The sequence below is a fragment of the Ursus americanus genome, chromosome X (genome assembly GCF_024610735.1).
Source record: "Ursus americanus isolate L20-20 chromosome X, mUrsAme1.1.p, whole genome shotgun sequence".
In the NCBI taxonomy this organism is placed as follows: domain Eukaryota; kingdom Metazoa; phylum Chordata; class Mammalia; order Carnivora; family Ursidae; genus Ursus; species Ursus americanus.
The window spans coordinates 12,198,756-12,214,121 of NC_142164.1; the positions used below are offsets into that span (position 1 = coordinate 12,198,756).

Sequence of the window (15,366 nt, forward strand, 5' to 3'; positions counted from 1 at the left end):
GTACATCTTTAATTGCCCCTTTTTTCCTCAGTATTTGTGTTGTGGGGTTGTAACCCTAAAAGAAAGAAGGCAGAAGGTACAGCTCAGTCAGGAAATGAGAGGTGAATTTTTAATGTGTATGAATTTTTTTCAGTGTGGCATATCTTTGTGAAAAATTCCCATTCTAGTGAATTGTTGTTGTTGTTGCCTAAAGCAGAGAACTCAAGAGCACGAGTACTCGATATTTGTTGTCTTCCCTGATGCTGCCAAAGTGGGTGGTGGCCAGAGGAGACTTTTATTCTTGTTTTTCATCAAAGCTGACAATTGCCATGGTGTCTGACGCTGACGTCTTTGAAGTATTTTGACCAGTTTATATGATAGTACCTTTGAAAAATTCCACATGAAATTGAAAGTGGAAATGGGAAAGTGGAGGTAAAGGATGGGTCAGCAACGTTTATCATGTACTGGACAGTCCATTGGACCTGACTAATTGCAAACATACTTTTAGACAGTACTTACCAAAGAGCTTTAAAAACTATCCTCAAGAACTTCGAAAGTGATGGTCTGTTTAATGGTATTTTGAACGAGCTTACCTTTCCTCTTGGGGTTATCTGGTCTTCTATCTTGCCTACCAGAAACTGCAAGAATATTTTATCAAGTGTTTGGTTGCTAAATAAAGACTTTTGGAATGTTCTTTCCCTTCGGCTGTTAGGATTATTTTCTTTAACATCATAGAATTGCTGGTTCCAAGAATAGCCTGTATGGTTTACAGAAGCTCTTACTGATTCATTTTACTCCCTATACTAGTTCATGTTAGGCCTTTCTTTCCTCACTGACATCACAGAAAGTGCCATAGGAAGTGATAGCCTAGCATTGTCATAAAGAGGAACAGAACAAGAATGAATATAGCCCTGGAGAAAAAAAGCGGAAGGCGATCAAGAGATTTTTTTTTAAACAGTTACATTTGAAAAGGTACAGACATTATTCTAAAGAAAAAAAGCAATGTGATGTAAAAAGGAGAAGAGGTCATGCTCAAACAAATGAACATCCTCCTTCCTTAGTTCTTTTGGCTTAAATTTACTTCATACAAAAAACCCAAACTAAAATGAGCCATTAGACCTTTCCCTGATTACTTTTAACTCTAAAAAATGACCACCAATTTATGGCTTCCTTTACCACCGTCAATGGAGAAGTTTAACTGTTGACCTCCAAAACCTTATCTGTTGACCTCCTTATCATGGATTCTGTGCCAAAATAATCCTAACTTGCCTTTTCTGTTCTCTGTCACTGGGGAGGAATTACATTTCCTTGGTGATGATCACTCCCAATAGTCTACTACAGAAGAATATATTTAAGTATAAATATAAATAATATATAATAAGTATAAATATAAATAAGAATATATTTAAGTGAGCTATAAGAAAATCCAGAAAAAAATTGTCAAATTAAAAAGTACAGAAATTAACATTAACTTGAATAAGAGTAGAATTAGAAGAATAAATCATAGCCTTTCACGGTTGAAGAATATTAAGCTTCTGATGCCTATATTTTCATTGATACTTATCTGTAGAATGGAGAAACCAGTAAAGCTATTTACCTAAAGGGTATTTTGAAAACATATCTTAGTTCTTGCTGTAAAAATGAACAATGTTGTCTCTTTAGCACTGTGAGTTGAGATTAATACTATAAGTATAAATATCTGCTGGTGACTCATAGAGGGGGTTATAGAAATTTATTAACAACTTCACTGTATTATGTGAGCTTAACTATAGTTATTTTTATTCTAGGGATATGAGGATTGGCTAAGACACAGAGCTGACAATGAAGTCAACAAGAGCACTGTTTACATAATTGAAAATGCAAAGCGAGTGAGAAAAGAGAGTGAAAAAATCAAGGTATTTTTGTAGTTCTTTTTTTTTTATTGTGGTAAAAACACAGCATTTTAAAACATACAATTTAGTGACATTTAGTACATTCACATTGTTATACAAATGCCAACACTATCTAGTTCCAGAACATTTTCATCACCCCAAAAGGTAACCCCCGTAGGCATTAAGTAGTCATGCCACATTCCTCCTCACCCAGGCCCTGGCAACCACTAATCTTCTTTCTGTCTCTATGGATTTACCTATTCTAGATTATTTCATGTAAATGGAATCAGACACTATGTGGCCTTTTGTGTCTGCCTTCTCTCAATGTTCTCAGGGTCTGTTATTATTGTAGCATGTGTTAGTAATTCTTGCTTTTTATGGCTAAATATTCCATCATATGGCTCTACCATTTTTTCTTTATCCATTCATCAGTTGATGGACATTTAGGGGGTTTTTCCACCTGTTGGCTGTTATGAACATTGCTGGTATGAACATTCATGGACAAGTTTTTGTTTGAACACTTGTTTTCAGTTCTTTGGGATATATACTAGGAGTAGAAGTGCTACATGATATGGTAGTTCTGTGTTCAACTTTTTCACGAACCACCAAGTTGTTTTCCACAGCAGTTGTGCCATTTTGCATTCTACCAGCAATGTATGAGAATTGGAAGATAGTATTATTTTTTACTATCAGCCAAGATCCAAGTTAATCATTGTTGATTATTACCTAATAAGATCCCAGTCAATAAGATTTTAGACCTGTGCATATCAAATAATCTTTTTTGCTCCCAACAGATTATATTTTAATTAATAATAAACTTTACTTTTTTAGAGCAGTTTTGGGTTCACAGCAAAATGGAGGAAAGTACAGATTTCACATATACCCTCTTTCCCCACATGTGTACAACTTCCCTCGCTATCAGCATTCCATAGTGGTATTTTTGTTGCAATCCATGAACCTACACTGGCACAATCATCATCACCCAAAGTCCATAGTTTTCATTAGGGTTCACTCTTCCAAATTCAGTGGCCTTAGACAAATGTCTAATGAGAAGTATCCATACCATTATTAGTATCCTATAGAATCATTTCACTGCCCTAAACATCCTTTGTGTGAGCTTTGCCTCGTCATCCCTTCATCCCGCCAACCCCAAGTCACCACTAATCTTTTTACTCTCTCCATAGTTTTGCTTTTCCATAATATTATACTGTTAGAATCATATACAGTATGTAGCCTTTTCAGATTGGCTTCTTTAACTTAACAATATGCATTTAAGTTTATGCCATGTCTTTTCATGTCTCAATGGCTCATTTCTTGTTAGCACTGAATAATACTCCATTGTCTAGATGGACCAGTTTATATATCCATTCACCTTCTAAGGGACATCTTCGTTGCTTCCAAATTGTAGCAATTATGAACAAGGCTGCTATAAACATTTCTTCGCAAGTTTTTGCATGGACATAAGATTTTAATTTATTTGGGTAAATATCAAGGAGTGTGCTTATTGGATTGGATTGTAAAAGCATGTTTAATTTTGTGAGAAACTGCCAAGCTATCTCCAAAGACGCTGTTCATTTTGCATTCCCATCAGCACTGAATGAGAGTTTCTGTTTCTCCACATCCTGGCCAGCATTTGTTGTCAAGTGTTTTGAATTTTGGCAATTCTAATAGGTGTGTAGTGGGTATCTCGTTTTTGTTTTAATTTGCATTCCCCTGATGACATATGGTGTTCAGCATTTCTTCATATGCGTCCTTGACATCTGAATATCTTCTTTCATAAGGTTGTCTATTCAGGTCTGTACCCATTGTTTAATCAGAGTGCTCATTTTATCGTTGAGTTTTAAAAGATTTTTTTAAAATATTTTGGATAACAGTCTTTTATCACATAATGTGCTTTATAAATATTTTATCTCAGTCTCAAAGTATTATTTATTTTTTTATTTCATTTTGTTATTGTGATCAAGAAGCATATAACATTAAATTGACCATCTTAACCATTTTTTTAAAGTATAATCTCCATTTTATTTTTTTTTCTAGACAACAGTTTTTCTTCAGTGCTTAAGGACTTAGCTGCTTACCTGGGCTTTGGTGGGGGTGGTGGGGTAGCACCCGCGGGTCTAAATCGGGGTAGGTGTGGGAGTGTTGGGTTCTTCCATGTTTCAGGAGAGCGATTCTGGGCTTCCTTGCTGTGAATGGCGCAGCTCACCCAGTAATGTAGTCTCACAGACAGCAGTCTCACATAGGCCTAGAAGACCTTCGCTTTGGAAATGGCCCTGATGGCGGTGGCCTCTACTCTGGTCCCAGTAACAAACTTCTCAATGGCCTTGACCTTCGGCAGGCAACTGCACAGTTGATACTGTGAGTAGCCTGCACATGGCTGCGGCCCTTTGTGGCACAACCATTATTCCTTCTTTTCTTGGTCATCTTGAAAGTGAGGCCCCAAGAGGGCCCATCTTAACCAATTTTTTTTTTGTTTTTATTTATTTTTTGTGAAGATTTATTATTTTGGGGGGTGGTTAGGGAGAAGCAGAGGAAGAGATTCTTAAGGGACACTCCCTGCTGACCACGGAACCTGACAACGCTGGGGCTCCATCCCAGGACGCATGAGACCATGACCTGAGCTGAAACCAAGAGTCAGCAGCTTAACCGACTGAGCCACCCAGACGCCACTAAGATTTTATTGTTTTAAAAAAATCCTACACCCATTGTGGGGCTCAAATTCACAACCCTGAGATCAAGAATCACATGCTCCACCGACTAAGCCAGCCAGGTATCCCCCCCTCATCTTAACTAACCATTTTTAGTGTACAGTTCAGTAGTGTTAGTATATTCACATTGTTGTACAGCAGATCTCCAGAATCTTTTCATCTTGTACTACTAAAACTTTATACCCATTAAACACAAACTCCCCCTGCTTCCAGCCCCTTGGTAAACACCTTTCTACTTTCTGTTTCTATGACTGAGTGCTTTTGAGAAATACTTCTACGAATGGAATCATACAGTATTTGTCCTTTTGTGACTGGCTTATTTCACTTAGCGTCCTGTCTTCAAGGTTCATCCATGTTGTAGCATATGACAGAAATTCCTCTCTTTTAAGACTACGTAATATTCCTTAGTATGCATACTGTCTTTTCTTTATCAATTCATTTGTTGGACATTTGAGTTGCTTCCACCTCTTAGTAGTTGGACATTTGAGTTGCTTCCACCTCTTAGTAGTTGGACATTTGAGTTGCTTCCACCTCTTAGTAATGTAGATAATGCTGTGACAAGCACAGGTGTACAAATAACTCTTTCAGATCCTGCTTTGAATTATGTTAGATATATACCCAAAAATAAAATTTCTTAATCATATGGTAATTCTGTTTTTAAGTTTTTGAGGAACCTGCATACTGTTTTCCATATGGATATATCATGTTACCTTTGCACTTGGAGTGTGCAAGGGTTTCAACTTCTCCACATCCTCTCCGGCGCTTGTTAGTTTCTGTTCTTTTGATGGTGGCCATCCTGATGGGTGTGAAATATTTCATTGTGTTTTTGACTTACATTTCCCAAATGATTAGAGATGTGGAACATCTTTTCATGTGCGTTTTGGCCATTTGTATATCTTATTTGGAGAAATGTCTACTCAGATCCTTTGCCTGTTTTTTAACTGGGGTATTTGTTTATTGTTGAGTTGTAGAAGTCTAATATATAGTCTGGATATTAACTCCTTATCAGATATATGATTGGCAAGTATTTTCTCCCATCCCATAGGTTACCTTTTCATTCTATTGATTGTTTCCTTTGGTGCAAAGTTTTTAAGTTTGATACATTCCCATTTCTTTTTTTTTTTTTAAGTAGGCTCCACACCCAGCATGGAGCCCAACACAGGGCCCGAATTCACGACTCTGAAATCAAAAACCTGAGCCAACACCAAGAGTTAGATGCTTAACCGACCGACACCTGGGTGCCCCAATATATTCCCATTTCTAACGTTGATTTTTTTTTTTTTAACCTTCACTTTTGGTGTATGTCCAGGAAATCATTACTGAATCCAATGTCCTGAATTCAGCTTTTCCCTGATGTTCTTCTAGGAGTCTAAAAAGTTTAGGACTTACATTTAGGTCTTTTTATTTTTCTATAATTTTATTTATTTTTTTGAGAGAGAGAAAGCATAAGCAGGGGGAGCAGCACGCAGAGGGAGAAGCAGAGACCCTGCTGAGCAGGGAGCCCGATGTGGGGCTTGATCCCAGGACCCTGAGATAATGACCTGAGCCGAAGGCAGACACTTAACCAACTGAGCCACCCACGTGCCCCTTATATTTAGGCCTTTAATTCATTTTGAGTAATTTTTGTATGTGGTGTAAGGTAAGAGTCGAACCTCATTGTTTGCATATGGATATCCAGCTTTCCCAACACCATTTGTTGAAGAGACTGTCCTTTCCCTATTGCATAGTCTTGGGACCCTTGTTGAAAATCATTTGGCCATGTATGCTAAGGGTTTATTTGTGGTTTCTCTCTTCATTGGTCTATATATTTGTCTTTATGCCAGTACCATACTGTCTTAATTACTGTTGCTTTGTAGTTTGTTTTGAAGTCTGGAGTGTGAAGACTCCCCAAGTTTGTTTTTTCTTTTCAAGATTGTTTTCTGTATTTGGGGTCCCTTGAGATTCCATATGACTTATAGGAATTTTTTTCTATGTCTGCAAAAAATGTCATTGGCATATTGGTATGAATTACATTGAGTTTGCAGATTGCTTGAATGGTATAGGCATTTAAACAGTCTTAAGTCTTCCAATTCATGAACATGAAGTGGCTTTCCATTTATTTTCATTATCTTTGATTTCTTTTAGCAGTTCTTTGTAGCTTTCAATGTGCAAGTCTTTAACTTCTTTGGTCAAGTTTATTCCAAAATGGTTTCTCTCTTTTGATGCTATTATAAATAGAGATTGCTTTTTTAATTTCCTTTTTGGATTGGTCATTGTTAGTGTATAGAAATGCAACTGATTTCGAGTGTTGATTTTATATCCTGCAACTTTGTTGAATTCATTTATTAATTCTAATAGGTTTTTGTGTGTGTGGAATCTAGGGTTTTTTATGTATAATGTTATGTCATCTGCAAACCAGAATAATTTTACTGCTTTTCCAACTTGTATGCCTTTTTTGGGGGGTGGGGGCAGGTGTAATTGCTCTGGCTAGCACTTCCCAGTACAATGTTGAATAGCCATGCTGGGAGTGGATATCTTTGCTTTGTTCCTGATACTACAGGAAAAGCTTTCACTCTTTCCTCACTGAGTATGATATTAGCTGCGGGCTTTTCATATATGGCTTTTATTATGTTGAGGTCATTTTTCTTTCTCTTTCTAGTTCATTGAGTGTTTTTATCATGAAAGAGTATTGAATTATGTCAAATGCTTTTTCTGCATTGATTTGAGATGATTATATAGCTTTTGTCTATTGTTGTTATGTGTTGCATTACACTGATTGATTTTTGTGTATATCCTTTCATTCCCAAGGATACATCCCATTTGGTCATGGTGTATGATCATTTTAATGTGCTGTTGGATTTGGTTGGGTAGTATTTGTTCAGGATTTTTTCATCAATATTCATTGAAGATATTGGTCTGTAGTCTTCTTCTCTTATACTGTCTTTTCCTGGTAAAATGGTATCAGTAATTCTGGCCTTATAGAACAAGTTTGGGAGTATTCCCTCCTCTTTGATTCTTCAGAAGAGTTTGAGAAGAATTAGTGTTATTACTTCTTTAAATGTTTGGCATAATTCTCCTATGAGGTCATCTAGCCCTAAGGTTTTCCTGCTTCAATCTCCTCACTAGCTTTGGGTCTGTTCAGATTTTTTATATTTTCATGATTCAGTTTTGGCAGGTTGTATGTTTCTAGGTGTTTATCTATTTATTCTAGGTTATCCTATTTGTTGGCATATAGTTGTTTGTAGTAGTCTCTTTTTTTTTTAAATGATTTTTTTATTATATTATGTTAGTCACCATACAGTACATCCCCGGTTTCCGATGTAAAGTTCGATGATTCATTAGTTGCATATAACACCCAGTGCTCCATGCAATACGTGCCCTCCTTACTACCCATCACCGGTCTATCCCATTCCCCCACCCCCCTCCCCTCTGAGGCCCTCAGTTTGTTTCTCATAGTCCATAGTCTCTCATGTTCCATTCCCCCTTCTGATTACCCCCCCTTTCTTTATCCCTTTCTTCTCCTACCGATCTTCCTAGTTTTTATGTTCCATAGATGAGAGCAATCATATGATAGTTGTCTTTCTCTGCTTGACTTATTTCACTTAGCATTATCTCCTCCAGTGCCTGTTTGTAGTAGTCTCTTACAATCCTTTTTATTTCTGTGGCATCAGATGTAATGTCTTTTTTCGTTATTTGAGTCTTTCTTTTTTTCTTAGTCTAGCTAAGGGTGTGTTGATTTTATTGATCTTCCAAGATACAATTTTTTAAAAAATATTTCTATATGAATATGGATTAAAATATGACAGGTAATAGGAATCAAATTCTCCAGAACAAGGAAAGAAGATGGGTGGAACAGAAAGAGAAGAGGGTAGGTGAAAATACCATTCCCAAAAGGTTCAGAGTTGTGATAGGAATTAATTAAAAATGGTACTCTCTTCCCTGTACTTTTATCAAGTATTATCAGTGCTGAATTATTTATTAAATACCGGGAATGGTTGGACATAAGTTCTCCATATTTACAGCAATAGGTAACTTGTCTCGCATCTTCTTTTAGTAATAATGGGGAAAAGGCTACAGAGTGGGAAAGTTACCTGAGATTGACATAGAATGTCTATCACCCTTCTTTCTTTTCTGCATTCTCTGCATCCCATAGGGAAGACCTTCAACTAGAGTGGTTAGGATCTGAAGTTGCCAAACCGGTCTTAGAAACCCAACATTGTTGTTCAGCATAAGAAGCCTAAATGATTCATAGCATTAAGTCTGTTGCTCCCAGGGCCCTAAGTAAAATTGTGAAGCAATTAAATGTTTCCCACATCTCTCCCTTTCTCTTGTTTCCTCTTTCTGATTTTGCTGTCACCCCCACCCTCTTAGAAAGACCCCCACCCCATTTTCCACCTTCTGTTCATCAGGCTCCTTTGCCTTGAGGCTGATCTCAACCAGGTATAATCTTAATTAAATCAGCTGATGTTGTTGTATGAAATGCTGTTTGATTCAGCCCTTTCTGGAATATTTGTGTGTGGCAAGAAATGCCTATAAACTAAAAGTATCTAAATGTTTGCTTGCCTGGGGGAGTGGGTAGGCTATTGTTGAGTAAGAGAGTAACTTGTGTGTATCCTCGATGCAGTGGAAATTTTTTGAATAGTTTCAAAACCAGGGAGTGACAGTAGTAGAGATAACAATAATAAAAATAGTAGTTAACATTTATATATAAACGTGAATATGCCAGGCATTCCCTTTCACGTTCTATTAACTGATTTAGTCCTTACTTTATAACAGTCCTATGAAGTAGGTACTTTGATTATTCCCTCTTTACAAATGATAAAACTGAGGCACAGGGAGATTAAGAAACTTGTCCATGGGGGCGCCTGGGTGGCACAGCGGTTAAGCATCTGCCTTCGGCTCAGGGCGTGATCCCGGCGTTCTGGGTTCGAGCCCCACATCAGGCTCCTCCGCTATGAGCCTGCTTCTTCCTCTCCCACTCCCCCTGCTTGTGTTCCCTCTCTCGCTGGCTGTCTCAATCTCTGTCAAATAAATAAAATCTTTAAAAAAAAAAAAAAAAAAAGAAACTTGTCCATGACGAGTAAGTGGAAAACCTGGATTTGAAACAAGTTTGGGTTATGAGTTGTGCTTATAACCATGACTTTGTACCACCTGTCTCATGATTAAGATAAATGGATATATTCAGGATATTTTTTGGAGGTAGAATCATCAGGACTTAGTGATGTACTAGATGCAGGGAGGGAGAAAAAGAGCAAAAAAGAATAAGGATAACCTTCTTGGTTTCGGCCTGAGCAACTGGGTGAATTAAGTAGAGCTATTAAACAAAATTCTGGTTATTAAATAAGCTGGAGAAGGCTGGGAGAAGAATAGGTTTAGTGACATGTAAGAGTGAAAGGGAAATCGAAAATTCCATTTTAGCCATGTTCAGTTTGAGATACCTGTTAGACATCCAGATGGGATTGTCAAGCCTGGAGCTTAGAGATGTTTGAGCTGGCAATTGAAATTTGGATTTCGTCGACATGTAGATGGTACATGAAGCCATGGGACTGGATCGAATCCTAGAATATAGAGAAGAAAGCTGGCAAAGAGGACTTGAGGAATTCCAAGGTAAAAGTATGGTTCTGTGTAAGGAAGGGAATATGGGTTTTGGTATTAGAAATACTGGAAGAGTTTCTTCAGGTTTTCTGATTATTTCCTTTTTTGTATCTAGTCCGCTGATAAGCCCATGGAAGGAAATCTTTTTCCTTTTGACTTTTTTTAGAGTTTCCATCTCTGCCCAGATTCCTCATCTACACATGTATGTTGTCTGCCTTTTCCACGAAATATTTCAGTATCTTAATCATAGCGATTTTTATTTTTACATGCCTGTTTCATAATCCAAATTCTCAACGTTTCTGGGATTGGGCCTGTGCTGACTCCTTTATATCTTGATGTTAGGTCATTTTTGTCATGTGTTCTGTGTGTCTTGTATTTTTTTTTTAATTGAATTTTGGACATTGTATGTAAAACAGTGCTTCAAACCAAGGTAAATAGAATTTATGATCTGAAATGGGCACAGCTCTTCCGTCGGTGCGTGGATGTAAAGGTTAAGTCAGTCTAGTTGGGAGTCGCGAGCTAGCTTTGGTGTTCGTTGGAGCTATTGCTGCTTCCCGTACCCCACTGGAAATTCCAGTCCTGGGAGTGCTGCTTTGCTGTTGCTTCGTGCTTTGTGTAGGACCTGGGGGGCCAGAGGGCCTTGCTCAGTACTCCTGTTCCTCCCCTGGCGGTAGATTGCTATTTCTTATTGTTATTAGTATTGCAAGGCTCCTGGGAGGAACAGAGTGTTTCTTGGTTCTCCTGCTCCAATGGCAGTATTAAGCGGTGCGTATGCACCTTTGCCTCACTACTGAATACTTGGTCTCAGTGCTCCCACCCCACCTCCAATGGCAGTTGAATTTTGCCTTTTATTAGCCCTAGGGCCCCGAGACCCATGGGTTTTCTGTCCCATCCCCAGCAGCAGACGGTGTTTGTTCTGTCTCCTCTAGCAGTGGTGTTGTTTTCCCGAGACTAGGCCAGGGAGGCTTTCTTGCCTTTCTCCTACACATAGATGGCTTTTGCCTCAAACGAGAGAAGGCGCCACGATTCTGGCATATTTTGCCTCTGTCTCTGCAGTGGTCAGTCACAACTGGCATGCCCGTACTGGTGAGGGAAGGCTCCTGTCCTCTCCTGCCCTCGTGTTTTCTCACAAGCACCCAATGGATGCCTGGAAAGAAGAAATGATAAGTGGTGATGATTTCCTCTTTTCTCTCAGGTTTGCAGATTTCACAGTGTCACATTAGCTCCTACCAAACCTTTCAGAATCGGTTCGAATCTGATTGTTTTCTTCTTCTGCCCTTTTATGGCAGTCATCTCTTGCTCCTGTGCCTTGTCAATTGTGAAACAGTGCGTTTCTCTTGTGTCTCCTCGGAAGGACTTTTCGCCCTTTGAAATTCAGTTCACTTGGTTGCCTCGCAACCTCAGCTCTCTGATGAACTAAAAAAACACATAATTGTGTAGATTATCTAGCCTTTTCGAACACTTATCATGAGGGATGGTGATGTTCTCTTACTGTTTTTAACATGCTAAATGGAAAGGGCCCAAGTTGAGTGTCTCAGTGGACCCTGTTGTTCCCTTTCTTTAAAAGCCCCTTCCCACCCTGCCCCCCTTGCCTTAGGGTAAGGCCTAACCTGAGCCTGGGCTGCCAGCCCTCTGAGATCTGCCCTCTGGCCATCTCACCAGCCTCAACTTGCACTCCAGGTATAGAACCTTTATAGTTCCTATCTGAGCAAATCATACGTGTTGTAGAAGAAATTGTCTATTCGTGGGTTTTATGTGCCCGAGAATTATCTTCCATTCTTTAATGAGAGTTTCATTCTTCTGAGATGATTTAGGATTTTGTTTGTTATTTGTCTTCTGTGTATTTAATCATAGATTGTGGTTTTATGTAAGCAACATAAGTGTTTATGTGAGGAAGGGAAGATCCAACAAAATATTATTTACAAATTAGTTCAGTTATTGATGCTATTGCTCTTGGCTGCGATTAAGATTGGCAAGAAAATAAAATTGTTCCCAAATAGGTCTTGAAATCCTCATCTTTCTCTGCCAAATCATGTAGTAAATAGAAGACAGGTGTGTCATTTACTCAGCACCCAAAGTGGGTTGTCTTCTGCCAAGGACAGCTTCCTCCCTTTATCTGAGGTGCTGTACAAAGCGGACACTTAATCATTTTCTCTGTGTGCCACGGTATGAAAAAGTTCGGGAAGCACTGAATTCTGGACGATTTCTTATATCCTTCCCCACAACTGTTAGCACTGTTCATAGGTTGGGAGTAGAGTAGTTGCCATGTATTCATAATAATTATCAAATGGTGAATATGTGCCAGGTACTTGGCTAACCACTTTACCTGTGTCCTCATTTCATGCTCAAACCAATCCTTCGAGGGAGTTCATATCATCTGAGGCACTCACCCGAGCTTATGTGGTGAAGTGGCAGAGCTGGGCCATAAAGTCAGGTTACAAAGTCCTACCTTCTGGGGCGCCTGGGTGGCTCAGTGGGTTAAGCATCTGACTCTTGATTTCGGCTCAGGTCATGTTCTCAGGGTCAGGAGATCGAGCCCCACATTGGACTCGCGCTGAGCATGGAATCTACTTGTCCCTCTCCCTCTGCTCCTCCCCCCCAAAATACATAAATAAAATCTTTAAGAAAAAGTTCGACCTTTTAACCATTATGATTTATTCCTTACATTTTAAATTATCTGTACTAGAAATGGTTCATGATTTCTTCTCATGTTTTTCCTGTACTTGAGCTTTGGGTACTTGCTGAGAGGAAATTGTTTCTCATGGCTATATTAATGGATTATTCTGGTAGCAGATGAATTATTGGAAAGTGACCTATTTGAAAATTATTTTTTTTTTTTGTCAAATGTTATGGGAAAAATAGGTGCCCCTCTAATTAACCAAGTTTTTCCGAGCACTAAAGAGGGACTCGGCACCCAACAGTAACAGCTATTAGCACGTGGAAGGCAAAGCATATTAAAATATACACGACGCAGAGGAGGACAGTGGCTGCCCAGTGTTCAAGGAAGTGCTCAGGTTGAGACACGCAGATTTTCTTGATTCATTCATGAACTGATAATGGTCGTTGTCTTATCAAACAGCAGTGCCAAAAACATCAGAGAGCGGGGGCGCCTGGGTGGCACAGCGGTTAAGCGCCTGCCTTCGGCTCAGGGCGTGATCCCGGCGTGATGGGATCGAGCCCGACATCAGGCTCCTCCGCTATGAGCCTGCTTCTTCCTCTCCCACTCCCCCTGCTTGTGTTCCCTCTCTCGCTGGCTGTCTCTATCTCTATCAAATAAATAAATAAAATCTTTAAAAAAAAAAAAAACATCAGAGAGCGAATGGGTGCCTGGGTACTGAAATCGTCTGTATGAAAGTAAAGTTCAATAGTAAGGTAATCTGACTGCATCAGTCAGTCCTTGTGACCTTACAGAGGATTCCAAATGTTGAATGATATTCTTTCATTATCTTTCACGTGGCATGGGATGCTGAGACCCTCTCTAGGAGCAGGAGAAGTCTCTCGCTGCTCTTTTGGCTTTAGTTTGAGGTATAATGAATGCTTTGTTTGGAATTACGAATATTTATATTTCTTTTTCTCTCTCTACTAGGTTGGTGATGTAGTAGAAGTACAGGCAGATGAAACTTTCCCCTGTGATCTTATTCTTCTCTCCTCCTGCACTGGTGATGGAACCTGTTACGTTACTACAGCCAGTCTCGATGGGGAATCCAATTGCAAGGTAATGGAAAGTAAACCTTGCCTGAACATCTCGAGCTCAGGATAGTTAATCATATTCTAGTGCTTCCCACTGCTCCCAGTCTTTTATCTTATTTTTTCCTCTTTGGGCAAGTTTTATACTTGAAGGCAGCTTTTATATAATTGTGTTTGAACTTTTTTTTTTTTTTTTTAAGATTTTCTTTATTTATTTGACAGAGAGAGAGAGAGCCAGCGAGAGAGGGAACACAAGCAGGGGGAGTGGGAGAGGAAGAAGCAGGCTCCCAGCGCTCCCGGTGGAGCAGGGAGCCTGATGCGGGGCTCGATCCCAGCACCCTGGGATCACGCCCTGAGCCGAAGGCAGACGCTTAGCAACTGAGCCACCCAGGCGCCCCTGTGTTTGAACTTCTAAGCAATTATTCAACTTTAGGGAAAAGGCTGGTGTTCATCGAGGAAAATCCATGCCCCAAATAAAAGCCACCACGTTTTTTGTAGCACTGTTTGCATTTGATATTGACATATCCCATATGATGTTTTATTTTGGCTTTTTTAAATGAATGTCATTATAGGCTTAAACTATGTAATTATAAAAATAACTTCATGTACTCTAACCACCGATCTATTTTTATTTTAAAAGTGATGAATATTTTCTTTAAAAATGTTTACTCGTGGCATATAGAAACTCTGTCTTGGAGTAGTTTGATTGCTTTTTAAAAAAATACCTTAGGGTTTTGTTTGGCAAATATTTGTTCATTGCAGCTAGGAAGAATTATAAGTGAGCTAAAGTAAGTTTGCTCAAATTGGAGGATAACTTATTTCCATGGTACTTTCTGGCAATCAGTTCTTGGCCGTTGTCCAGAGCTCCACAGGGTATGAAAATGTATCCTCTGTATGCTGCCTTTAAGGAAGGGCACTAATGTGCTCACCTCTGGGTGTATCCTTGAAGGCTTTTCTCTGCTTGTTTTTTCCATCTGGAGTCGAGAACCAGGAGTCAGTATGTGAAACAGGAACTGAAATGCCTGTTAGATGACTAATTCTGTACTTCAAGGGCATGGTGATGAACTAGTGCATTTAAACTGTTCAAAAACAAAGTTAATTTGAGGAAACGTCAAGATAAAAATCAAGAAATCTACCTAAAGATTCCCTAGTAGGGGAAAAAGTTGTTTAGAGGAAGAAAACTTTTAAGTGATTTCTTTTTTCAGTTAAGTTGATCCAATCAAATCAGCTAAAAGTACATAGGTCTTCAGAATCAGAGGAGAGCTTTAAATAGAGCTCAGGCAGTTCCGTAATATTCCCAGAAGACCATGCAACAGCTTTCCCTTCTGTGTAAGTGGTGCAGTCTTTGAGTCTGTGTTAGCCCTCCTTTGATGATTTATAAATGGGTTTTTGGGAGCCTGCCTTAAGTTCTGGGTAAATCAAGTGCATAATAAACACTAGTAGACAATTCCAACTGTCTGACTAAAGCAAGACACATCATATCACTGCTCCTCCTATGAAATGTAGCCTCTTTGAGCATTTTCAAGATAATTAATTATGCTATTTGT

At 39.0% G+C, this 15,366-nt stretch overlaps 1 protein-coding gene and 1 pseudogene across 5 annotated transcripts in view; one reads left to right on the forward strand and one right to left on the reverse strand.

Moving 5' to 3' along the window:
- Positions 1-15,366, forward strand: part of ATP11C (ATPase phospholipid transporting 11C (ATP11C blood group)) — a 176,351-nt gene that overhangs the window by 90,937 nt on the left and 70,048 nt on the right. For all 5 annotated transcript variants that reach the window (XM_045805124.2, XM_087859692.1, XM_045805122.2 and 2 more), the window contains exons 5-6: positions 1,767-1,874; positions 13,719-13,847. In XM_045805124.2, the coding sequence (XP_045661080.1) occupies positions 1,767-1,874; positions 13,719-13,847 (237 nt within the window). The remainder of the gene's footprint in view (positions 1-1,766; positions 1,875-13,718; positions 13,848-15,366) is intronic.
- LOC123797323 (small ribosomal subunit protein eS26 pseudogene) lies at positions 3,925-4,274 on the reverse strand (annotated as a pseudogene).